This window comes from Temnothorax longispinosus, chromosome 3 (genome assembly GCF_030848805.1).
Source record: "Temnothorax longispinosus isolate EJ_2023e chromosome 3, Tlon_JGU_v1, whole genome shotgun sequence".
Lineage (NCBI taxonomy): Eukaryota > Metazoa > Arthropoda > Insecta > Hymenoptera > Formicidae > Temnothorax > Temnothorax longispinosus.
Genome location: NC_092360.1, coordinates 12,114,729 through 12,139,380, shown reverse-complemented (window position 1 = coordinate 12,139,380; position 24,652 = coordinate 12,114,729). Strand labels below are relative to the sequence as shown.

General features: G+C 34.3%; 1 protein-coding gene across 1 annotated transcript; it reads right to left on the bottom strand.

The window, feature by feature from the left end:
- Positions 1 to 1,576: 1,576 nt before the first annotated feature.
- LOC139810443 (putative ferric-chelate reductase 1 homolog) lies at positions 1,577 to 23,697 on the bottom strand. The gene is made up of 12 exons (XM_071773995.1): positions 23,261 to 23,697; positions 15,876 to 16,195; positions 15,278 to 15,369; positions 13,194 to 13,353; positions 8,448 to 8,648; positions 7,760 to 7,855; positions 7,045 to 7,201; positions 6,295 to 6,521; positions 5,215 to 5,455; positions 4,792 to 4,904; positions 4,319 to 4,432; positions 1,577 to 3,561 (listed from the first exon to the last, which is right to left on the bottom strand). The coding sequence occupies exons 1-12, from the start codon at positions 23,274 to 23,276 to the stop codon at positions 3,421 to 3,423; spliced, it is 1,878 nt and encodes a 625-aa protein (XP_071630096.1). The 5' UTR covers positions 23,277 to 23,697; the 3' UTR covers positions 1,577 to 3,420.
- Positions 23,698 to 24,652: the final 955 nt, after the last annotated feature.

Genomic DNA, 24,652 nt, shown 5'->3' with positions numbered 1-24,652 from the left:
GCCTCAGGCTTTGTTGATTGGTTAACGTGCCAGGTGAGTCTGACTATTATCGGAATGTTATCACTGAATTGTCCGTCATAGCCTAGCTTCAAAGTTGGCCTATAGCCAAAAATCAATAGAACGAGAACGTTTATTGTCATAGATTGTATCTTATCAATGCACAGTCGCTTTTGCCTCGTTCATTAATTTGCTACCTCGACATAGTTTGTTATTTACAATATCATACATATGAAAAACAAACAAGACAAAATTAATGCATCTTATCGTGTAATTAAATTGCAAAATAAATACGGAGCTTAACGAAAAAATAAATTTCAAACAAAGTGTATCGAGCGATTTGTGTGTGTGTACATATATTAATATTATTAATCTTTTTTTAAATTAAAGTTTAATTTAACATCCACGCGCAGAAAAATCCATATTTATATTACAATTTTTCGTATTACATGTGTAGCGGTGATCGATAATGAATTTATTAATCCATTAAAATTTTGCTTTGATTTAGTGCCATGCTTTTAAATCAATTCGCGTTTATTAACACCTACAAAGTGTCAAGAAATTAAACTAAAAATAACATATAATAACGGAAATCAATTATAATATATCAATTAAAGTGCTATCGACAATAGTATTCTTAACAGCATCACTGGAAAACAAAACTTCATGAAGATAGTAATATATTACGTGCATATAAAGGTATTGATTTTCTCGTGCTGAACATTAATTAACCTCATGTTCTCCAGTTGTCCGGTTTATTTACCACACCCCGTATATAGCGCTATGAATTTCATCAGTTTGCCGTAGAGCTCCCCTTTATTACTTTAGAAAACTCAAGTTCCACGTAATCCGGTTAACAGCAGCACCTCATACTTAATCGTGTTCAACCGGTGACCTATTCTGCAAGGATCTTGACGATAAACGGATGATCCCGGGAGGATAATAAAGAAGGAGGTAATCCTCGCGAAAGTCTCACAACGGGACTCACTCAATAAGATAACAATTTCATTTAATAGTTTATTAAATTATCTATGTATCATCTCATGTGGCACAGAAAACAGAGAGATTAAAAAAAAATAAACAGATATATTGTCGCCAGATTGCAAATATTACAAGTATATTGTGTCATACTGCTACATCATTATTGGATAACGTTGCGATATCTGCATTTACGATATTTTCCTAGTTTGCCGCTTTCCATCAATATTGTACTTTTTAAATATTTTTTACAGTACTTTTACGATTTTAGCGTTATTACTACCATCTTGTTTAAATTTTGCATTTTGTTACTTCTCTAAATAGTATTTGCAATGTTTGCAATGCAGTTTGTGATGTAGCTAAAAGGTTCTGTGGTGTATGCGGTGTGTCATATCAACCGTTGTATCGGCATCAAAAATCAATAACGCGAGAAAGCTCATAGTTTTACTATCCCCAATCATCTCTGAGGCAGTAAATAAATATCCCTGAGCTAACAAATAAACAACGCAGGAGGAGGGACCCGGTCTCGGACCTGTTTGCTACGCAAATCTATTGCAAGTTCGTTTAGTTTATTGGATGTTATTAATTTCATTATTAAACATTTATTTCTTTAACATAAATATCATCTTTATTTTATTCCGCAAGTATGTATTGTGATAACTCGATTTTGATAACAATATAATGTATTATTCAATACATATACATATGTATTAAGAAATACGCTACATTTGTATTTCATTACGATACACTGTTAGTTAAAAAAGGAGTTAATTAGTAATTAGTATATCTAAAAATAATTTTAGCTGCATCTAAAAATAATTAGCTACACTAATAAGCTACTAAGACGAAAATTTGTTTAGTAATTATAAAATGCTAAACAAATTTTGCACACTTTGCAACTCTATTATGTTATGTGCTTTTCAACACTTTATGTATTGCGAGGATATCAATTTACTTCCGGAACATAATAAACTTGACCGTAATCCATCTTATGGCCATTGAATCCAGAGTCCATGTATACGTATGTAAATGTATATATTTATTAACAATCAATAAAGTTAACAATGTTATGTACTATTGGCATTGCCGATCTCAATCGGTCACAGAGGCGACGCGACGCAATAAGTATAAAAATTTGCAAAATTTAAAATTATTTTCAAAAAACTAATACTGTATTATGTAAGATAGTAGAAAAGCACCATTTTCAAAAAAATAAAGATTAAATTTGCATTAAGATTAAAAGAACTAAGATTAAAAGAAACAGAAAAATAATTTCTTGGAATAAGCGCTCTTAAAAAAAAGATTGAACTGCAAAATTTTAATGATTAATATTCGCGCGAAATAATCGATGAAATCGATTATCATATTCTTACTCTTTAATTTATATTAATCTTACTGTAATATAAATATAAATATAAACGTATTATAATATTTTTACCTTCTAAACTTTCAAAAATAGTTTTATTTTTCTTAATATATATCGATATAACTATTTACGTAAACTGATGAGTTTTTTTTTAGTTTATAATATTTTTGCAAAATAAATGTATTTATATAATATTTTTACGTTCATTGTGTTATTGTCAAGTATAATCATGAGTTAATGAAGATTATTGTATATGTATATAGGCAAGTTATGTTTTCTGTAAATATAAAAATTATTACAATATATCGCAAATGACTTTTTTGAATGTATTTAGAACGGATGTTATTATAATTATTATTATACAAACAGGCTTCGATGCGTCCATTGTAAGAGGGTTATGTTACGCATTTACGTATAGTATAATATTAATTATGCTCATTGCTTTCAGAGATGTAGTATACCTACATTAGCATTATCCATAGAAAGATACAAAATATCAGGCAACTCTGGTGTCTAAAAATAATCTTTATACGATAAAATTCTAAAATTCTAAAAAATACAATTTTCTTTTTTAAAAATACGCTATAAGTTGGACTAATGGCAGTTTTCTACAAAAAATGTTAGAATCAAGTTTACCAGGATATTAACAGTAAAACAGTAAAAACTCTGTGTATAGTCTCAGAATATTCGTTTAATAATAATGAATACTTAATGTAAGTATTAATCTTAATATCTTCCAAGTAAGTTAAAAAATGTTATATATACAGAAACGTACTTTAATTATGATATATCGATACATAATTAAAATGGAGATTCGCGAATTTTCCAGGGAAACCTAGAAAAAGAGATAAAAACAATCGTCAGTGATATCTTCGTCGTCGCACATTGTAGTGGCGCGATTTGCATCTTCACACGAATAGGATTTATACATGTTCCTCGTGTTAATTTGCATACAGAAAGTCGCGCCGGGAATATATCGTCACTGCGACGCGACGGCTGCGACGTTCCCCATTCGGACGGAATCCTCCGCTCGACTATCGCGGTGGTGACGAATATTTCCATGGCGTTGATTAGCGGCCTTAGTAATTCGAGATAGTGTTGGTGAAGGTGGCCCACGTTTCCTCGATGGGTGCCAGCACGGTGATCACTATGAGGACTGCGGCGAACGCGACGATAACCACAAAGTACACACCGAAAATGAACTTCCGCATACCGGAGTGCTGTCGGGGAAAATATTCAAAATTAGACTTTGTTTGCGCACTGATATCTGTTTGTGCACTGAATTAATATTTTTCGACGCGATACCGTCTCTCAGCATTGATTTGTACAACTTATCGCAAATTTATCCGAAAGACACAAGATATTATTTATATCTACTACAAATGCCCTTCGAATTTTCTTACTATTTTCGATTGTTTTAATCAAAACCACACTGAGAGAAAAATCCAGGTTTAAATCGTTCGAAAATTAACAAACGGATTAAATCCGATAACTTTCAATCGGAATTACAAAAAGCCTATCAAGGCCAAAATAATGTCCGATATCTGGATATCATTAATCGGACATTATTTTGGCCTTGATCGGCTTATTATAATTCCGATTGAAAGTTATCGGATTACCCGTTTTTTAATTTTTGAACGATTTTATTTCTCTCAGTGCAATATAATATGAGTATTTTATTTATAAAAATATGTGCATTTATGCAATTGTAAAATATCGATCGACTAATCATTTTTAACGCGTGGAATATGCTTTTCATTATATGTTGTAAAAAAAATGCGGGTTTTACGATTATTATTGTTGAACTTTACAACATTTATAAAGAATATATATTGAAAAATACAACTATCGTTAACAGTACTATTTCTTTCGTCTATCTGTATCTCATTTCCAATTTTATAAATGTCTCACGGCGCGGATTGACACACATTAAAAGACGGGGCTCGATCATGTCACTCTTATTTTAGAAAATCTTACTGGAGCGTCTCGTCTCGCATCTGGATGCACCATTGATCCGCGAGAATGCATGTCTTTCATTGGGAATGAATTCACTCTCTGACTGGCTTGTCTGTCAGAAGCACATCCAAGGAACTGCAATAGAAGCAAAATTGTCACAAATACAACCAGAATCGGAATTATAGTCTCGAGTGATTGTTATTCGACATTGACATAAATTCCGTTAAATATCAGATTACTTGTTCTTTTCTAAGATACTTTTTTCTAAGACAAAATTCAATTTTTAGGCGATTTCCATTTTTTACGTGAAAATGATATAAAAGAACTGATATTATTGATCGTTCAATATTGATTTAGATCTAATATCAAAATTGTGGTTTTTGTGTACGTTTGCATTAATAAATTGCTCGATTACATTTATTCGCGATTTCCTCTCAAATTTCTCGAGATTTTTAGTTTTTTTCGCGTGAACTTTGCAAATAAAAAATCCTTACTGTGAGAATGAGGTGAGTTAAAACATGGAAGACCACGTATGCTGTGAGGATCCAATCTACCCAATCCGGAAGTTTAGCTTTGTTCAGTCGTACCGCGAAGAAAAGCGCGATTACTAAAAGAAATTTTTACGAGAAATTAATTCTAAAATATTAATTTGTCTCATAGATATTTGAAAAAATTGATATCTAATATATTAAGTTATCTTTTACCATCATACTAAATAATATGAGATTAAAGTGAACAAAAGTTTCCTTCTGTTTATTACTATAATAATTTTTTGTCGTAAAGAAACTACAAGAATAAAGAGTATAAAACTTTAAAAAAGAAAACTCTTTAAATAACAAATAAATGAAGAAAATGCAATATCGAAAGACATAATACTGAAAATCAAAGTTCATTTACTGCTATATTCATAAACTTACAAGCGCATATCTTTGCCACGTTACCGACGAACCAGTGAGCCCAATTAAAAAGGGCTCTTCGTGGTGCGCCAGGATGTGGTCTCATAGCTGCCATGAAAGGCTGGATGAAGCATAGAATCGTGGTCGCCAGGCCGACCGAAGCGTGTATCGTCTCGGAACTCCACGTGCCCAATTCCACAAATATTAGCACGAAGGCTGCGATCGTCATCGACCACGTGAGTACCATGAAGAACCTGTGCCACTTGGGGAAAAAAAATTGATAAGCCTTTATTATAAAGAAAGACACGCGACGTAGAACGCTTCCTTTTTACACGATTTGAACGTTAATGACATACACTTTGAACGAAGAATGTCATTACGAAGAGTTCTAGTATTTCATTAACGATGCTAAGAATGTAAAGTTAATTATGCCGCGCAGAGAGTATTACAATGAAACGTGATAAGAGTAAAAAAATAAGATAATAATTGTTTACCTCTTAATTGCATGACTTATTATTGTAAAATTCTATAATAAATAAAATATAACATAAAGAAATTAATATTAAATAAACAACAATATATATAATATATATATTTGTATAATACAACATATGTATTATAAACAACATAATATGCTATCTTCGTAAATTATTTTATTATTAAATTTTATTTGTAATTTAATTTATATATCTGAAATTAAAAAAATAGTTTTTTTTCTCCAATAAAAATATATTAATTGAACTGACGAGGTTTCTAATCTATTAATAAATGATAGCGAGATAGTGATTTAAAATTGAATGCGCGTGCTAAATAAAATAATTAAGTGTATTATATATTAAAATTTTAAATAATTTACTCATAAAATAAAAAGTTTATGTAAATTAATTTAACGAGACAATTATTTTTTTTTACGAAATTAGCAGATTGTGATGAAAAACAGGAGTTAATTAGGTTAATTAATAAAGCATTCTTTTATTTTACGCTTTATAACTGCGATATTCAACGAGTATAAATAGAAAAGCATTGTATAATTTTGAGAGAGTACGAGAAGTGACGTTAAATGGAATATCCGCGCGAATTGTCTGAAAATTCCTCACTTACAGCGAACCAATGATCCTTTCCACACAACTGGGAGTTGACCCAGGTCTGTCTATAATATCTCGCGAGCAGCATCCCGATGGAGGCTGTGCCGATCCACGATGCCAGCATAAGCGCGCCATGAAGACGAATTAGTAGGTCAGTGGCTGCGGTCAATTCCCCAACGTCAGACAATCTCTTCGAGGTGCTGGTCCCAAGATAGGCGAGATTGTGAAAGTCAACGCCGTTTGCTACAAAAAAAAAGAGCAACGCGATATTTGTAAATCACTCGCATAAAAGTAGAAAGCAAACTTCCCGTATCTCGCGCAGACATTGTTGTATAACGCTATCTTTTAATCAATTCAATAATCGTCGCGCCAATAAGAAGTGCCAGAAAACGACCTGCCTGAATCGCATTTCATTCATGTTCCTGTTCGATCGAGCAGAAACATGAGAAAGCTATCAAATTTGCAGTTATCGCAACCTGCGACGAGAAAGTCGTAAAGTTCTTGCACACTTTTTGCTCTCGGCGAAAATACACGGGAAGAGAACTTTGCGAAGTCTCGCCAAAGGTTTCTTTTCTCTTTATTTAGAGAAGTGCGACGGCAAATTGTTATGTGATAAATCTGGCATTACCGCGGTTATTAAAAGTCACAAAACCTGTCTCCCCGATACAGTAATTACTAAATTAGTATAACATTACAATCTCCCGGTGAATTTTAATAACGCTAAAATTGTGTATTCCATGTAATTGTGTATTCGACTTATACGTACATCTCAGATCTTTGCCGGCGGCCACGAGGAGATGGTACGGAGTGTTGACAAGGTCATACGTACGTCCCTGAATGTTGGTGAGCTTTTCCCGTCGAAACTTGCAGTATATCTTGTCATTTTTTATCGAGGCAGTCTCCAGCTCGACCGCGCCTTCCGACTGTGGACACGCATCACGAATAAAGCAAGGTCGACAACTAGACGCAAATCTCGAGAACGAAGTCGGAATAATTCACGATGACACAATATACACTTAAATGATTCTTAAATGAATCACCATACTCCGCGGAAACATTCTTTCATCAGTTTACAATCGAGTCTGCCTTAGCGAGAAAATTGATTAAACGCACTTAAATAACGACATTAAATTTCGCGAAATTAATGAAACTTTAAATTTAAATTTTGTTAATCCTGTTAAATTAGATACTAGTATTAATATGCTATTTCCGATGGACGATGCGCCGTTGAGGTCAGACTGTTAATGAGAGAGCTTATAGCGAGTGCCCCTTATACAAGCCTCGTAATTATTTGTAGGGTTCAAAGATTTACTGCATTATCGTAGTGGAAGCGACACCGCCGGCTACTGGCTAGCACAATAATTGGGATTTAATGGGCCAGACTCGTTGCCCGCGCGCGACAGAGAACAGGGCGAATTAATTAGTACAACGGTGCACCTATAGTCGGAGGAGGGCAGTGCGGCATAGTAAACGATACTCACCATCGTATAGCGCGTATTCCGCTTCCCGGAATTCCAAGACGTGTGTAACGCAATTTCACCATTCTCGTTCGTGCACTCGACTACGCTGTCTTCACCCTGCGTATACCATTTCGTGTATTACAATCATTACCACTTAATTGTTGATCCCGTAACATTACTCGCGTAATTAATTGCAAATACGTCGCATTAAGTTTGATAACGATTTTAATTGCCAAGTAAATATTACACGTCCGACGACGTTCAATAAACTATCCTGCGCGACAAAGAAATCCAGTCGCGTCTGCGTAATGAAAATTTAAACGTGCATTAATTAATTAAAGATTAAAATACGTAAAAATTATTTAACTATCATCCAAGATATACTTATTGTGCGCTGACTGTATTTAACATCTTTCAAAGAAACGGATATAACAGTTTTCGAAATCCGCAAAATTTCAGTAATTTTTTTTTCTTTTTTTCAAAAGTAATTACGGCGAAGAAAGGTACTGAAAGGCGCAGACAAATATTGCAGCGAGATAATAGAAATCTCGAGAAGAGCCCGGCAAAAAACGGCAGCGAGAAGTAACTTCACACACTTAATATAAAATACTTTCGCGGAGATTATGCAAGTTTCCGCTTAAATCGCACGAGAGTTTGAGAAGAAGCTGCGCGCGGGTACTTGCGAGCGCGCGCGGCGTCGCGCAATTACCATATTCTTATCGTCGGACAGGCCGACAGCGACGTATTTGGCATCCCCCCGCGCCTGCATCTCGAAATGATATTCGTCGCCCTGCACGATCACGGCCACCGCGGCGATGCAGTCCTTGGTTTTTATGCAGCCCGCGGGCGCGCCGAAGCAGTTCTTCGTGGTGTGGCAGCCCGTGTAGAACGGGTCCACCTCATCCTTCGTCTGCAACGAGAACACACACCTGGGAATGACGCGGGGAATTTACAGGCGGGAATGTCATTCGCGAGATGGTATCTCGTGCGGAACAACGCGGTTGCGGAGAGATTGCACAACGTTCTTCCGTCGTTTGATTTGAAATCGTGCCACGGCACGACGGATAAATGAGTGAAGTACGGATAAAGGGGTTTCGGATACAAGTATCGATCATCGGGAGAAGTCGCTCGGGAGAGTCGCTTACGCATTATCTTGGAAGCGTTTAACTTCGATATATCGGGAGAGGAAGACATTCTCTATCACCGTTAAACAAGCCATGTAGGAAAGGTTATATAAAGTATTATATATCGTGAAATGGTCTCTCTCGTTGAACACATAAGATAAATAACAGAATCTCGAGAGAAAATACAGATTAAATGTATATATACGGAACAGAATATATTAAATTGTAAAACTATAAAATATACAAGAAAGATGACTAAAGTTTCTATTATTCTCACTTAAATAATTAAAATTCTGAAGAGAGAATAAACTTTATTATAAACGTAAAGTGTAATTTACATGAAAAATAATTGTTGAAATTATTAGTTGCCTTTGGAAAAATTGAAAGTAATATTACTCTAGTAATTATAAGTGTTTATGTAACTTTCAATAAGAGACAAATATTGAGCTCTGTATTATCAGGTACAAACGAAACGTGATGATACTGTATATATAGCGTATCTGTATAGTATGGAATTAAAATTATCGCGCGCGCTGCATTAACACTTGTCTATGACGCAAGGATATCCACGGTTATGACACCGATGTGAATATTAAACGTTTGCGCGTAGGATTACTCTTGTCGTAAGATTAAGAACACACATTTATTTTATAATACAATGGTTAGCACAACCTACATCTCTGTAAAATCTAGATACCATAAACAAAAATGTGCATAAAAAAATAAATAGAAACAATATAACATTTTGCAAATTTTGAATAGGCTATTACTAAAACAGTACTCGAATAATTATACAATGATAAGTTGAATAATTATTGTATAATAATTATGTTGATTAATATATTTTGCATATTACTTTTTATATTATCTTTTATTCAATTTATAACAAAACAAATATTTCTATATATACTGATAAAAATAAAATAAAGATTTTCGTATCCGTCTCAGAATTCCAAGACAACAGATATTTACAAAATATCTCAATTAAATATTGCACATACTATATAAATATCTGTGAAATTATGACATTTCGAATTATAAATTACTATATAAATAATACATAATTATCTGGATACATATTTAATACCTGAATAAATATTTAACGCAATTGTCTGCAGTAATAAAGTTGAGCTATGTATGAATCAGCAAGAAATCATAATAAAGGAGACCTTATAGAGTAAATCGTGCGCAACAATTCGCGGGAGCGCAGCTCGGAGAGCTTTGAACGAAAAAGAAATCTGCGGCGAGAGAAAGAGAAGTTTGACGACCAGCCTTCAACTTAGATACGCTCCACGAAATCGTGCGTTTACGCTCCGGCGGCCTCGTTCGCCATTACCGCTCTTTGGTGTACTTTTACGCTTTTTATCATGAACGATCGAGCGCCGTTTTCAAGGAAAGGCCACTTGGTCCGCACGGCAGGATGTAATTATTCAATGAATCTGTCGTACGTATTGTTTAACTAAGTCAAAAAGCAATTCATTTTCTACGGTAAAGTATATTCTCAATTCATTTTCAACGGAAAAGCGTTTTCGCAACAGCGATCGAGAGATTCTGAATGGCGAAGTTTTGTGTCGAGAAGCCTGACAATTTATAGAAATTGCAGAAGAAGCTCTTTCGCCTGATCATCTCATTCCCAAAGATCTGTAAACTACAAATGGATTCTACATGTTATAGTATTTATACAATGCGCAAAGTTTGTGTAATATATACCTAAATGCAAGTATTACGAGTTATGTCCGGGATTTGAAATTATTAAGTTCAATAAATTTTATAAAATATAAAATAAAAGAGAAATTGATAATAATTGTAATGACTTAAATTTGAAGATTTGTTAATTTGAAGATTTTTTCCTATGTTTTTTAAAAATACTGCATAGACTCTGGTAAGATTTCTCTCAAGTTTCTCTCAGAGATTTCTCTCTCAGGTTTTTTATAAATTTCTATTTCATATATTAAGGATTAACCCTGCACTGTGATCGCACCTCCTACTGTAATATTTTATTCATTTTTTCTTAATACTATTAAGCATTTTTTTATACAAAAGACTTAAATATTTAAGTTTACTGCTTCTTATAAAAATGTTTATATACAGAGTGTCCCTGAACTCAGTACCAAAACTGGTACAGCGGCTTTAGCACATGAAAACAAGTCGAAAATGTTCGACTTTTCACACAGTGTTCACTTTTCAGACTGGTCAAAGTAGGATAATCCTTTAATGCTGCCGATGTCATTGGCGGAACTCCAAACATTTGTCAAGAAGCTCGAAACAATTTATTAATTCGTCCTAGAAAGTATAATGTTAAAGTCGACGGAGGAATTTTTGAGCACCTTTTATAAAGCTTTAAACAAAATAAAGAACATTAAACAACATTTATTTCAATTTATGTTTTTTTACGAGATCAACTGCAATACTCTAATATAACTCCGAAACCGCGTTCAGATTCGGGCATATGTTTATTAGACATTTCGACTTGTTTTCATGTGCTAAAGCCGCCGTACCAGTTTTGGCACTGAATTCAGGGACACCCTGTATTTCTATATTTATTATCTCATTTTATTATAAGATGAAGGAATATATATAATTTTTGAAATTAAACAAAATATACAACGGAAAAAAATAAACTGCAGTGAATCTACTGAACTGTATGCAACCGCGATGCAGGGTTTATAGAACTTTCCGCATTACAGAGAAGAATTTTGAAAATATAATGCACTTGTAAGCAGTTGCTTAAGATGCTTAACGCAACCTTTCCTTTTTCTATCTTTCTCTCTCTTTCTATCTAAAATTCAGAGTTTCCATTCGTTTTATTAACGGCGTCCGATAGATCCTCAACTGTTCTACTTGGCGATCCTCGAGCGAAAGATCAAATCCGTGTGGGAAACAAATAGCGAGTTATAAAAAATCCACGACACGAAATCGCGAACGGCCGCGGAAGTGAATGGTGAAAGTACATCAAGCATAAATTCCAGAACGTTGGTCGCGGTCGCGTGTTATACGTTTGTTGTACACGGTTTAAGGGCCGTGCATGTACATACGTAGAGATGCATAATTCATGCATCCGCGTGCGTCACGCGCCGCTATATTCGCCTCTCAAATTTTTTACTTTCTACGATATAGCATAGACCGACGTGTATTAGGTATGTGATACGAAAAATGAAAATTAACGAGGAGAAATACTTTTTATCGTATTAATTGAAACCTTTGAAACTTTTGTGCGCATATAAATGATAAAAACGGAAAGAGAATGATATTGAATCGCTTAATTTTTGACTTTTAATAGAATTTGCATTAAAAAGCACACTCTACTTTAATTAATTATACATTTTACGTTGTAAATGATGTTCGTCGCTCGTAGATGTGAGAATATAAGCATATTTTAATTGAATGTTGAAAATTGAATTCCACAAAACTGTAAAATGCAGATTTATGAGTGTGCTATTTCATTTCTCATTCGACATTAACGGCGGATACAATTACTTATTTATCTTTCGAATATAATACACTTGGAGTTGAAAATTTTCATTAACTAGAGTATCATTATAATCCATCCGTCCGAATGAGAATTGAAATGTATTTTAATTCGGCGCTCGTTTTAATCCGTTTGACCATAATATAACGAAACAATTTATTCAAAGCAAGTTATTATTTTTCAGGAAAATTTTAATAAATTTCTTCGTAGAAGATTAACAAACAAACATCCTTCTATGTAATACGTATTCTTTTGAATATTTCTCAAGATGCTACTTAGGATACAGGAGTGCTTCGAAATAAGCGAATCAAATTTCAATGAAGCGAAACGCTCCAATAAATTTTGCATCAATATTTCCTTGTAGAAAGAATCTTGTGATATTAGCTATTTTTATAACTAAATTTCAAATTGAAATTGAAGTTTACTTGAACTATTTTTAAATAAAAATTCCAATATTTTCATCTATTACCTCAGTGAAGCATTGCTGAGAGAGTCCTTTATTTTTTATCGTTAATAACTCCAAAATTATACATGCCTCGATATTTTCGGAAGAAGGAGCAGTCGATATCAGGTAGAATAGCGAAAAAAACAAAAAAGAATAAGTGAGAATGGCGTTCTGGATGGATTTTGGAATATTCTGTATGTAACGAACACAAGCTGAGTAAGCTCTTTGAATGCAGTTAACGAGAATTCTCTGTACTCGGCGTCTGGGTCGGCTGGCATGCATCCTACGAGCAATATTCGCAAAGCCACACCTATCAGGACTTACAGGCCGCTTACATCGTTTAACACGCTGTAATACCACCACGCGCATTTACCTTATAATGGTGACGGCGCGCGCGACAGGAAATATAATACTCACCGCGTAACTGACGGTGTGGCTGTAGTAGGGCGGCGTGGTGGTCCTGAAGGTAGTGACGGGTGTAGGTGGGGTCGATACCCTGATGGACCGCTTGTCAACGGTGACTCTCGGCGACTCCACGCCGACCCAGTACGTGCTGTAATCCTGAGCGAAAGTAGAGCTACGGAAGAAACAGAGGTCGACGAATCAAACATAAAGTGAAATCAACGAAAATAGCAGAAAATTGTTTTAGGGTATACAAAACCAATATTGTAGTCACATTTTCATGATATGTAGGTATTATGGCAAAAAATGATATATTTTGTATTTTTATACATGTATAACCATTTCACACACATTTTTACTCATTTTTAATTAATTTTTTAAAATCATTAATTTTTTCAAAATTGTAAGACTGTAATTTCACGTTTATATAATACGGAAAGAGTTAAATCTTAATTCATAATTTAATTCAGTGTCAAAAACTTTGAAATGATTTTGGATTCTAAAGCTCGAAATTACGAGTAAAAAATGTACGTATTTAACGTACACATCAATAATATTTATTCTGAGAAATTTTGATATTTATTAAAAGAAATTTTATTTAAATACGAAACGTGCTATACGTTTTTTGCACCTTTGAGTGAAAATGAGTTAATTACACAAAATAATTGCACGCGATTTAAAGCAAATTGGGAGAAATTTATTTTTCTGAAACTAAACATCTAACTTTCAAGAAATGGTGTTTAAATTTCTGCGCTTTCTTTTATTTGCTACATACTCTGGAATATATCAGAATACTAAATGCTCGATATGTGATATAGGATACCCCGTAATATATCTTAATAAAAGTTTTATTATATCTTCTAGTAAGAGACTCATTTTTTCTAATTTCCGATTGTCCCTCATGAAAATTAAAATGGATGACCAGAAATAACAAAACATGAAAACAAACTTAATAATTATAAAGCCAATCCCCGAGTTTGGAAATTAGAAATACATAACGTTATATATAAAATCAATTTTTAATCTTTTTAAATCTCATTTCTCTTACGCAGAAGTTGCTAACGTTATACAACAAGATTATAAAACTCTTGACGTTTATTAATAGTGGGAGTCTCTATTCATGCAGGACTATTAGAGTACATCGAACTTCACTGCAAACTATGACGTTAAACGTGTTAAAAGTATTTCCACATAAATTCTCTTTATCGCTTTTTCGTTAGTACCGGTCGCGGCGAAATATAAATATCAGAATACAAAAGCGAGGAAATCCCAAACGGTACCGTAAAAACAAAATAACCCTCGAAATAAGTTACGAAGTTTTAACAGAGGGTCGCAGCTGCGCGTTCTATTAAACATGCGTCAGTAACTCCGGCATCGATTATTACGAGGAAAAGTTTATAAGGAATGTTTGGCGCGTTTCTCGCACCGTTATGCCCGCACGAGCGCGTTGAATTCCAAGCACGAGCCGCATCCGCGCGTACGGTAATACCTAATTGTGATTCATAAGTGTGATATGCTGCACCTCCACGTGTATGCGTGTGGATCTCTGTGTAGGTACATGTGCGTGCACACAACGGTTGAGATCAGACGCTGAAATCATGACTCAACAATTAAGCCGATTCCAGACGCTGATGTTTTTGTTCTAAAGTTTATAAGGTATTCAGAAGAAGAGGTCTTCGCAATTTCGCAACCTCGCGGAAATAACTAACTCTTACGGTCTTGACGCGGTTCTTGACGCAGCAACAAATATTCGAAACTGATAAATAAATTTTGTTATATTTATATTAATTAATTCCACATAGAGTAAAGTAAACCTATGATAATTCTCTCGAGAAAGACATCTTTGATATTGTTTGTTTGTTTATATTGTTTTGTTTTTATAAATTACAAGTTTAATGACAGATATACAAATTTTGAATTTACATTAATTTTTCAAATATGGGATGTTTTAGAAATCGTCAATGAATTTACTTTTATACTACATCAAGAAATTCTTCTGCGCGGAAAAACTCATTCGGCATTCGCTTAATTCAATGAAATTCTTCGTTAGGAAATCCTTGCGTGTTTGTCATTAAAATATCGTACATAACGATACTTACTTGAAGATGATGGTACCTTCGTAATCAACCGGAGCTTCCCAGTCGAATTCAAGATTGTGTTTCTTCTCAGTATTCGTATGAGTCACGCCATTCTAGACACAAGAAATATAGGAAAAGTTTTTTTCGATAAAAAATTGCACATCATTTACGTTTACGAAACACCCTCGCAACCTTGAAGAAACTCAGATAAGAAAAGTTTGTTGCATAAAAATAGAACGCTTCAATACATCATATTACCAGGAATTGCGAAACCGTAGTACTAACATCACAGAATATAGTTAAGAATAATAATTGTTACAGTTGTCGTAATATTTAGAAATAACAAATTTGAAAAATTTAATGCAACAATTAATTTTCTTCTTCGAGGTCTTCAACTCTTCAAGAACTTGAAAGGATTTATCCAAAACTCGAAAAAGTAAAATATGTATTAATTCTAATTCTAAAATGTGAATTAAAATACTTTTGCATTTCACTTTTCGATCATTCAATGTTCATAAACATTGTTTTTAAAGGTATTCAAATCTTTTATTTCGGTTTGATTTAAAATATAACTGCATTATAGAAAAGGGAGATTAAAATGATATAGTGCAGAGAGTACCTTTACACCTTGAGTGCATTCCACGATTCTTGCGAAATCGGGCAAGTTTGCGAATTCTCCCACATATTCGCCGGTGTCGATGTCCCTAGCGAGGATCATGAAGCCCTCGTATGCGAGACCTTCGGGACTTCCAAGGATCAGGCGGACCCTGTTTTGTCCCGCTGCGGGTAGTACCTGATAAGGTGGATAGGACGATTGCAGGGAGCTACCGGGATGACGTGGCATTAGATCGAAGCATGTCTGCGACGGTGCCCCACTGGGTAATCCCAGTACCTTTACGAGCAACCCGATGACCAGAAACAGCAACGTCTTGAGCATTTCTGTAACGGAACGGGTCCCATAAAACAGTTAGAGAATAAACATAAATAACATGATATTTTTGTACACATACATAACACCAATAAATAAAAATATATAAAGGCTCTCTTGAATAAAATCAAATAACATTAACAAATTTTACAATGGCGTGGTAATTAGTGCGCTATATTTGTTATAATTTATTAAAATCTAGAACATTCAAATAAGATTGGCGTATACGTTTCGACCCTTCTATAGCGAATTAATTACCTGGCTCTTATATTGCCAAAATTAATGTTATTTGGGATATATAACATTTTTTTTAAATTAAAGTTGATTTTAAATTATTTAAAAAATTTGTTATTAAGAAGACAGTTAGTCTTTTTTTTAATGTTTTACACTAATATAATATTCATGTATAAACACTTTTTTACATTGTTAGTTAACTATTACTTAATAGTTACTTATGGCTACTTAACAATTTAAATTGTTGGCATTAGATTTGCAGTTAACTTTGATGTATAGCCATAACAAACGGGAAAAAGCGAATTACAATACGATTATTCTCTCGAGAGAAATAACGGCACAATCGGGAAATATCTGAATAAAAGAGCACATTTATTTAAACACAAATGCAGACAATACGCGGTGTGTTTAATGTTCTCCGTTCACGTCGATGTTGAATTTATCCGGTATGACGTAAACAGAAATGTGCATCTGGTAGCAATTCGCTGTCGCTTATCCATAATGCACGTCTTATTCCCTTGCTTGCATGTAATCTCATGTGTAAATTTCAATTTCAACAACCGCATTTGCATCAGTAATTGCTGCACAATCAGAAAGTGAAGACTTAATGATGACTTAATAATGACTCTCGTCTAGTTTTATTTATGTATGATCGTATAATTTTATTCAAATAAAATCAAGTCGCGACCTGCAAGGATGTTCAATCTATATGTCCTTTAACATTTCCTTTGCACCTACGTGTTGGTACAGTGATCTCACAATAATAGAACTATAGATTCCAATATTATCCATAATCAGAGTTACAATCTTAATTATTTAGATATATTTATTAATTCTTTCTTCATTTCCCTTATCATACAAAAGATATATCTATTTTATATCTAGAGGTACGAAAAGAGAACTGTGTATCTCTCGAATACTTCTGATATGTAGCATTGTAACGATAAAATTGATCGGATAAACTAGAGAAGCTTATATAAGTGATAAACCAACTACAATTTTTTCTTTTTTTACGTTAGAGTGTTAATTGTTAATTGTTCAATCATGTGAAGTATTAGAATGGATCGAGATAATAAGAGTTGTTATTGAGACACTAATGAGCGACCAAGTGGAGGCGCGAGAGAAGTGAATGACTCGAAGAAACGAGCGCGCTCGCTTGTGCACGGCCCACGCCTGAAAGAACTGACTTTCACCCTTTGGGAGTTTTACTCCTTACGAGATTCTTAGTTCACGCATTCCTAAACGCCCCACCACTATACTGAAATATTCCCCCATGCCTGCTGTTATGTAACGCCGACTGACCCTCGCCATTGAAATGCCACGCAGCCACGGTAATGCCTGCTGCAGCAACGTTCTCTCGTATAAGTATCGAAGTTGAAGTAACATCGCGTTAAAATCACTGCTTTGCATTACATATTCGCTGTTGAAATTCGTATTACTAAAATTACAATTTCCATGCAGCAAGATAATACTTCAATTTTGCACAAATTTGATTAATAAATGAAATAGTCAAAGGAAGAAGAATATGTAATATAATAATGCCTTAAATTTTAGACCCAAAATTAAGCGGATATCTAAAATGAAATAAATGTAAAAAATAATATTCTTTTGTATTAAGCAAGCAATTTGCATTTTGCAAAAGTGTTATACCGCAAATATTTTTGCACATATTTTTGCAAGATTGTATCTTACTAGGAAGTTAGGTAGTCAGCAATAAAACATTCATTCTTTGCGTGGCGTCCATGAGCTGTAAAATGTGCATATTCAAGGCAAATGCAAATTAATCACTTGTGATAACTGTTGACCGCACTGTTTGGCACTTTTGCAACAACGACACACACGCGCGCGCGTACGCCCAGAGACACACGTATTCCGAATTAGCTGATTAGACCGCCCGCAATATGTGTTGGTGTAAATTTATTGCAAGAAATTGTGGATGATTGGCCGGTCACGTGCATAGCTCTTGGTTCATTCATGAAGGAATTTGACTTTTCAACGACGATTTAAAACGATGCGTAATAACTAAGAGAGGAAGATTCTCAAGATGAACTTAAGATGAAGATTCTTAACAAAGATTGGAGAATCGCAGTTAATCAGCGTACTAGCTGTATAATCAGTATACTAGCTGTATAATCAGCTTACTAGTTATATAATACTGCAGTAGCTATTATAGTAACAGAGATGACTATTTTAAAATATAATCTCCACAGTATATCTTTGTAACAAGCTTTCGCACACGCATAACATAATTCTTCTTTTTTTGACAATGAGACGGAGTCCACAATTTGCAAACAGCTGCGACCGCTGCGAGGCATGTACACCTAAATACCAGTTACATGTACACCGAGAAATCAGGACGATTGGTTTTTTTAGCTGTAAAAACCGTGACGATATCACACATAAAAATCTAGTCGTCCGAGTCTCGTTTTTCATGTGACAGATCGGAGAAGAATTAAGATCGCGATAATCACGTGCGTGCCTAGAATTATCATATATCATTATTCCATTGTACAGTAGAGAACGAGCACAAGGCTTCGTTTTGCGGCGTTTTACAATGCGTGTGTGACTCATCCGCGACGTCAAACGCGTACATACACATGCGGGCACGTACAACTCATTGACAGGCAGAACTCGCATGCACACAGATCTACCGCAGGATGACAGCATTTTCTTCCTGCGTGGTCCTTTGTGAGCGCACAGGAAATTCCCAACGCGATATGTATATATCCAAATGATTCGATAACAATTTATTGCGTACAAAAAAGATCATCGTTTTTTTATATCGTCGACTTTTCTATTATCGATATGTTGTGATGTGGTGTCAATATGTTAATCTTATAACTCTACACTTCCATTTTAACGCTTAGAAAATACATTGAAGTTGTTTATTAGCTATCACACAATTTATTAAAAAAAAAATCAATATTATGCTCGTACTTAAAAGTAAATTTTAAAAAATTTTCTTCTAAAAAGAAATTTAAAAACAAAAAAATTATTTAGTGCTTTGTTGTTCATAGACATTATGTAGATACTTGCGAGTTCTTGTATTTTAAGGTAAAAAGTCTACTTTATTTATCAGCAACTAATTAAAGTAATTTAAATTAAAGTAGGTATCGAAACAATTGATGATAATGATAATTCTGTAATTTTGATTTAAAAAAAAATCAGTATTCCTCGTTCGTGTAAATTTTCCTTATCTTTATTGTCGCTGCGTTATTTACGTTTGCAACGAAAAAGTTACGCGACATGTCTGGGCAATATATTCAAAGTGCGATCTTCTCAGTAGCGTATTTCTCTTTTGTTATGTAATGTGATCTTCACACGATGCACTTTCGCGTAGTCGTACATTTAGTTTACTTAGCAAGTTACTACTAATCTGTCAATTCGATGTCAAGATTACATCATGTTGTACAAAAAAAACCGGCTAGCGCGCTAATATGTAACATTATATGACAAGTATAGTAATAATATAAGACAGCTATTAAAAATTACATGCTGTACTAAATTAGAGGTAATTAATTACTAACAATTATAAATGTGTATCAACCAGACACAGCAGATCCACCCAGACACACCCTAATATTCAAGTGCCTCTTAATTTAATTGCCTTTTAATTTCATAATACGAGAAGCTTTTAAAAAAATTATTAAATTTGTCGTATTACGAAGTAAATAATAGCATAAAATAGAATGTTTTAAAAATATATTGAAAGAAATATCTTACACATATGCTTATATCTTTATATATTATTTATTTATTTATTTAATTTTATTTATTAGTTTCCAGTTTAGCTATTTTTTTTATTTATGTTAAAATAGGTTTAATTTTTTTTTGTGTAACAGACTGGTGTTTTGCAAGCCGTAATAAAACGTGGCATTCCTAATGCAGTTCGGAGTTCTTTTAAGTTGGATGTGTATCGCGTCGTCGGGTAACTAGGTATTCATGACATGTTTCTTCGAATGAGATACATTTAATTGTATTCGCGCAACTTGCAAGTTTCTACTGCACTGAATGTCATCAGGCAAACAAAGTATCGTGCCCTCGTCTTCCGTGTTTGGTGAGCACATCGTCATGGTTACGTCGCCCCGCTGTCCTAGAATTTCCACGTCGAGCATTACTCTCGCGTCAGTACGCCCGGACCGCAAATTATTTTATCGGTTACGTAAGCCAGGGACCACCGAGTAAGAATTCAGGGAAACGCCATTCATCGCCGCCGCAATTATTCCTAACGGCCTCCCCTTTAATGAGCACAGCGCTCTCCTCAGCTCATCGATCTTGCTCCGATTGTTTCGCTTTGTCTTACGTGCAGGTTGAGTCAACCGGTTAGACTTTAGAGCAATCAATGTCTAAAGATGGATATGTGGGCATGACATACATTGCTCTCGTGTCCGATTCTTTTTATTGTATATCTACAATCGAATAGCTTATTTTTCCAAACAGATTTAAATCCACGTTTCTCAAAAATATCTTTGGAAAAATATGTATAGAACATTTATAGAAAGACCCTTTTTTAATAAACAATTTATTTTTAATTAATTGCTTATTCGCAAATTGAACGACAGAAAAATTGAAATTTTTAATAATGTTTATTCTATGCAGCAATAAAGCAAAGTTGTATGTTATTCATTCACATTCCACCAACGAGTTATACGAGTACATATTAGAAAATTACTAATGAGGAAATTGTCACGGAATAATGTTTTCTTACATGTCTACTAAATAAACTGTCTACGGTTATTTGGAATTGTAATTGAGAGTTAAACTGAAACAGTAAACTATTGATGTAACTTCGTATCTTATTATAATTGATAATAATTCAGTCAATTAATGAAAATGACTTATTCTCAGGGACGGTAAAACCCAACAGTGAATCATCGCATAAATTATCCGTATTGCGCTAGAATAAGAAATAGCGTACCCGTGTAATAAAATATATCGTCAAGAAGAATGGAACGATTTCTCCAAAGTCGATTAACTTTACCCGTCATTCAATTGTCTCTCTGTAATACCTCTTTCGGGATTATATCCTTGTATGTAAGAAAAGACACAGAAAAACCATTGCCCCATGATTAAAGTTAATCGAGATTGGAGAAATCAACCCTAGAGCGATCGAAGGGATCTAGGATCTAACGAATCCACTCGATCTTCCGCTTATCGTTGCGAAGGATCACGCTCCCACCGTCCACGACACACAATGACCCGGATAAAAGAAAAGCTGACTGGTAAATTTTTCCACGTTCATTTTACGTATAAAAAAATAACGGATTTATACGTTTTAACGTCATGTTCAAAGAAATATATAAAATTCAACGAAATCTGTCACATTTCTCTCTCAAAACAGAGTATCTATAAATAACTCCAGTATTTTTATTGACTAGTTTATACATATTCTTACTAAAAAGAAAATATTAGGAATAATATGTTTCAACTAGTAACTTATTTATTTGTTTGTAGGAAAAACGATATATTCAAGATAAAGTTATCTAAAATTAAAATGAGAAATTAACAATTAACTATGTCATTAAAATAACAATTTATATATATATATATATATATATATATATATATATGTATATAACAGAAAACAAAGAGGATAAATAGTAATACAACTATTTATAAAACTGTTTATAATCACAAAATTAATCTGTACAGCGGAAGAGAGATTCGAATCATCGTCACGTTTACTTATTCTCAGAATTCTAAAATAGACAGGAAGCAGCTGAACTTCTTCTGCATATTTCATACAAGCTTCTTTACAAATTTTTAAATAAATTTGTGTTTATTTTTATACACAAGTCATCTTCTAATCCACGACATATGTTCGGGCGAAAGATTTTATCGCGCAAAATATTTTATCGGCCAAAAATACAGTTGTTCAATCATTGATGCAATCGATATATGTATATTCATGTCTTAATAGCTACAGATACTGACTGAGAGAACGTTGAAGTCTCAGGTCAATATTAGTTATTATTAATTAGCATTAGACAGTTATGCTATACTTTAAAGGGACATTTATATTTAGGTATAAGAATATATAAACTTAAAAGACTCGAGACATAAAAACTTAATTCTTCTACCACACTTCTTCTACCACACTTAATGTTTTAACCATCGAGACATGATTTTCTTACCGTCTAGACATTAATTTGGTGAATTATCTTGTGATTTTTTAAATTGACTCCGCATAGAAAAGTAAAACAAATTTTTATTTTAATCGTAAGATTTTTTAAAGAACATAATCTCAATAAACATGAAACAGAAAATTAAAAAAATGTTTCAGCAGGAAAATTTGTTAACCCTTAGATGGTCCATGAATCATTATTTTTAAAAATAGGAACTGATGGACAAGTGATGACAGTTTTAATACCGGTCTGATCTCATTAAAGGAAAACGGTACATGACCCAATTGGTTAGCAATATTGAAATGTGCTGCGAAAAGGTCGTTGTCGATAACACGCCAGTATGCTTTTAGAAAAGGTAGTATCCCGAGAGCATAACTTGTTAAACAGCCGGGTCACATACCTGCTTTTTCCTCGATTCCGACCGGTCAATTACCCAGGAAGAATCAAATTCGCGCTCGCATTATCTGCTTGTTCGCAGCAACTTTCAAAAATTATAAGTACCTAGCAGTTTCACACACCCTCTAGCGTTACTTAAAATTAATTATTTACTTGGAACCTTTATTAAAATTAATTAAAATTAAAAATATTATTTCCTTTCGCGGAAGTCTTGTAATTTTAATAAATTTTTTCACGAAATCGCTCGTGGTACCGAAATCGACTGTATCCACCGAGGCTGAAATCCGCGTGTCCGCGACTACTCCAAGCGCGAGCACTCACCGGTCCTCATTTCCATCGCGAATGCAGATGCCTTCACCGGACGGCGTTTCACCGCGATGTAACGCGCGCCAAACAAATTCGAGGAGGTCACGTGTGCCGGCGCCGGGCGGTTCGATAACACGCGCGCACTAATTCCCAGTTGACGTCGAGACGGCGTCGTCCATCGATCGCGCCCCGCTCTCGATCGTGGGGTCCTTCGACGCTACGCGCGGACGCGTCCTTCCGCTCGAGCGGATCTCGATCGTCCTGGTAAGTATTCCTCACGGCAGAGAGATTCCGAAAAAAAAACCGCGCACCTGTCGCCGCTTTTAAACGCCGCAACGACGAGAATCTGGACGAGGACTAGCGAAGACGCGCTGAATCGATCGTTCGCCGGGCGTGGATCTCACGCGGCACTTGTTGATCTCGCGGCGGCATACTTCCGTCGGCAGCGTCGAGAACCACACCTTGCGAGAGACTGTACGAGAAGTACGGGCCGAGTTGAAAGGCCCTCGGCCGTGAGACCAGCTCAGGTCCGTAGTTACTCGCTGGTAGTACACATCAGCGAGTCACGCTACTCGACGAGAGTACTGCATATAAGTATAAGGTACTACATAAGCGTAAACCGATCGAGACCGAGAGACGCGCCAGCGTCTTGCACCGAGAATATTTAGCAATGACCTCGCGAGAGAGACATCGTGGCGACAGATAAATTTTGCAGGAAGAAAAAGGCTTCTTTGGAAATAATTAATTATCTTTCATAAAGAGGATTATACATTTATTTTAAAGTGGAGACGTTCTAATTTCTTTCTTTTTCTTTTCCACAGATATTTTTATTTATCAAAGATATGCATATCTCTTGAATAATCGATAAATAAGTTTTAAGATAATTGTTTGCTACATTCTTTGTGTTTTCTTAATTCTATTTTTTCCCTTTGATGTCTAAAAATATATTTGTTTCAAATACAGAAATATTTATTTTAAAAAATCGAGTCATAAATATATATACATATGCATACATAAACTAATAGTCAACATTTAGCTGAGAAAAAACTAAACGATAGTTGAAACTTTAGTTCTGTAAGTAAAAGAATATATTATAAATAACATATCTATGGATTATACTGTATCCTCTATAAATATCGAATAAACGTCTGCACTTGCTGACTCCTACCGGTCTAATTACATCTAAAAATTTCGATTTTTCTAAAAACGATTTTTTAATTCCACTTCCATCTATTCTATATATACATATATGTGTATCTAAAATTTGTTTATATGCTGTTCCATTTGCTGTTTCGCATTGCTTTTTAATGACAGATATTTTGCCTTCTAAATTTACATTAAAATTATCGAGTGTTTTTCTCTGCAATGACGTCTTACTTCAGCGACGCGACGTCTTGTTGCAAACAC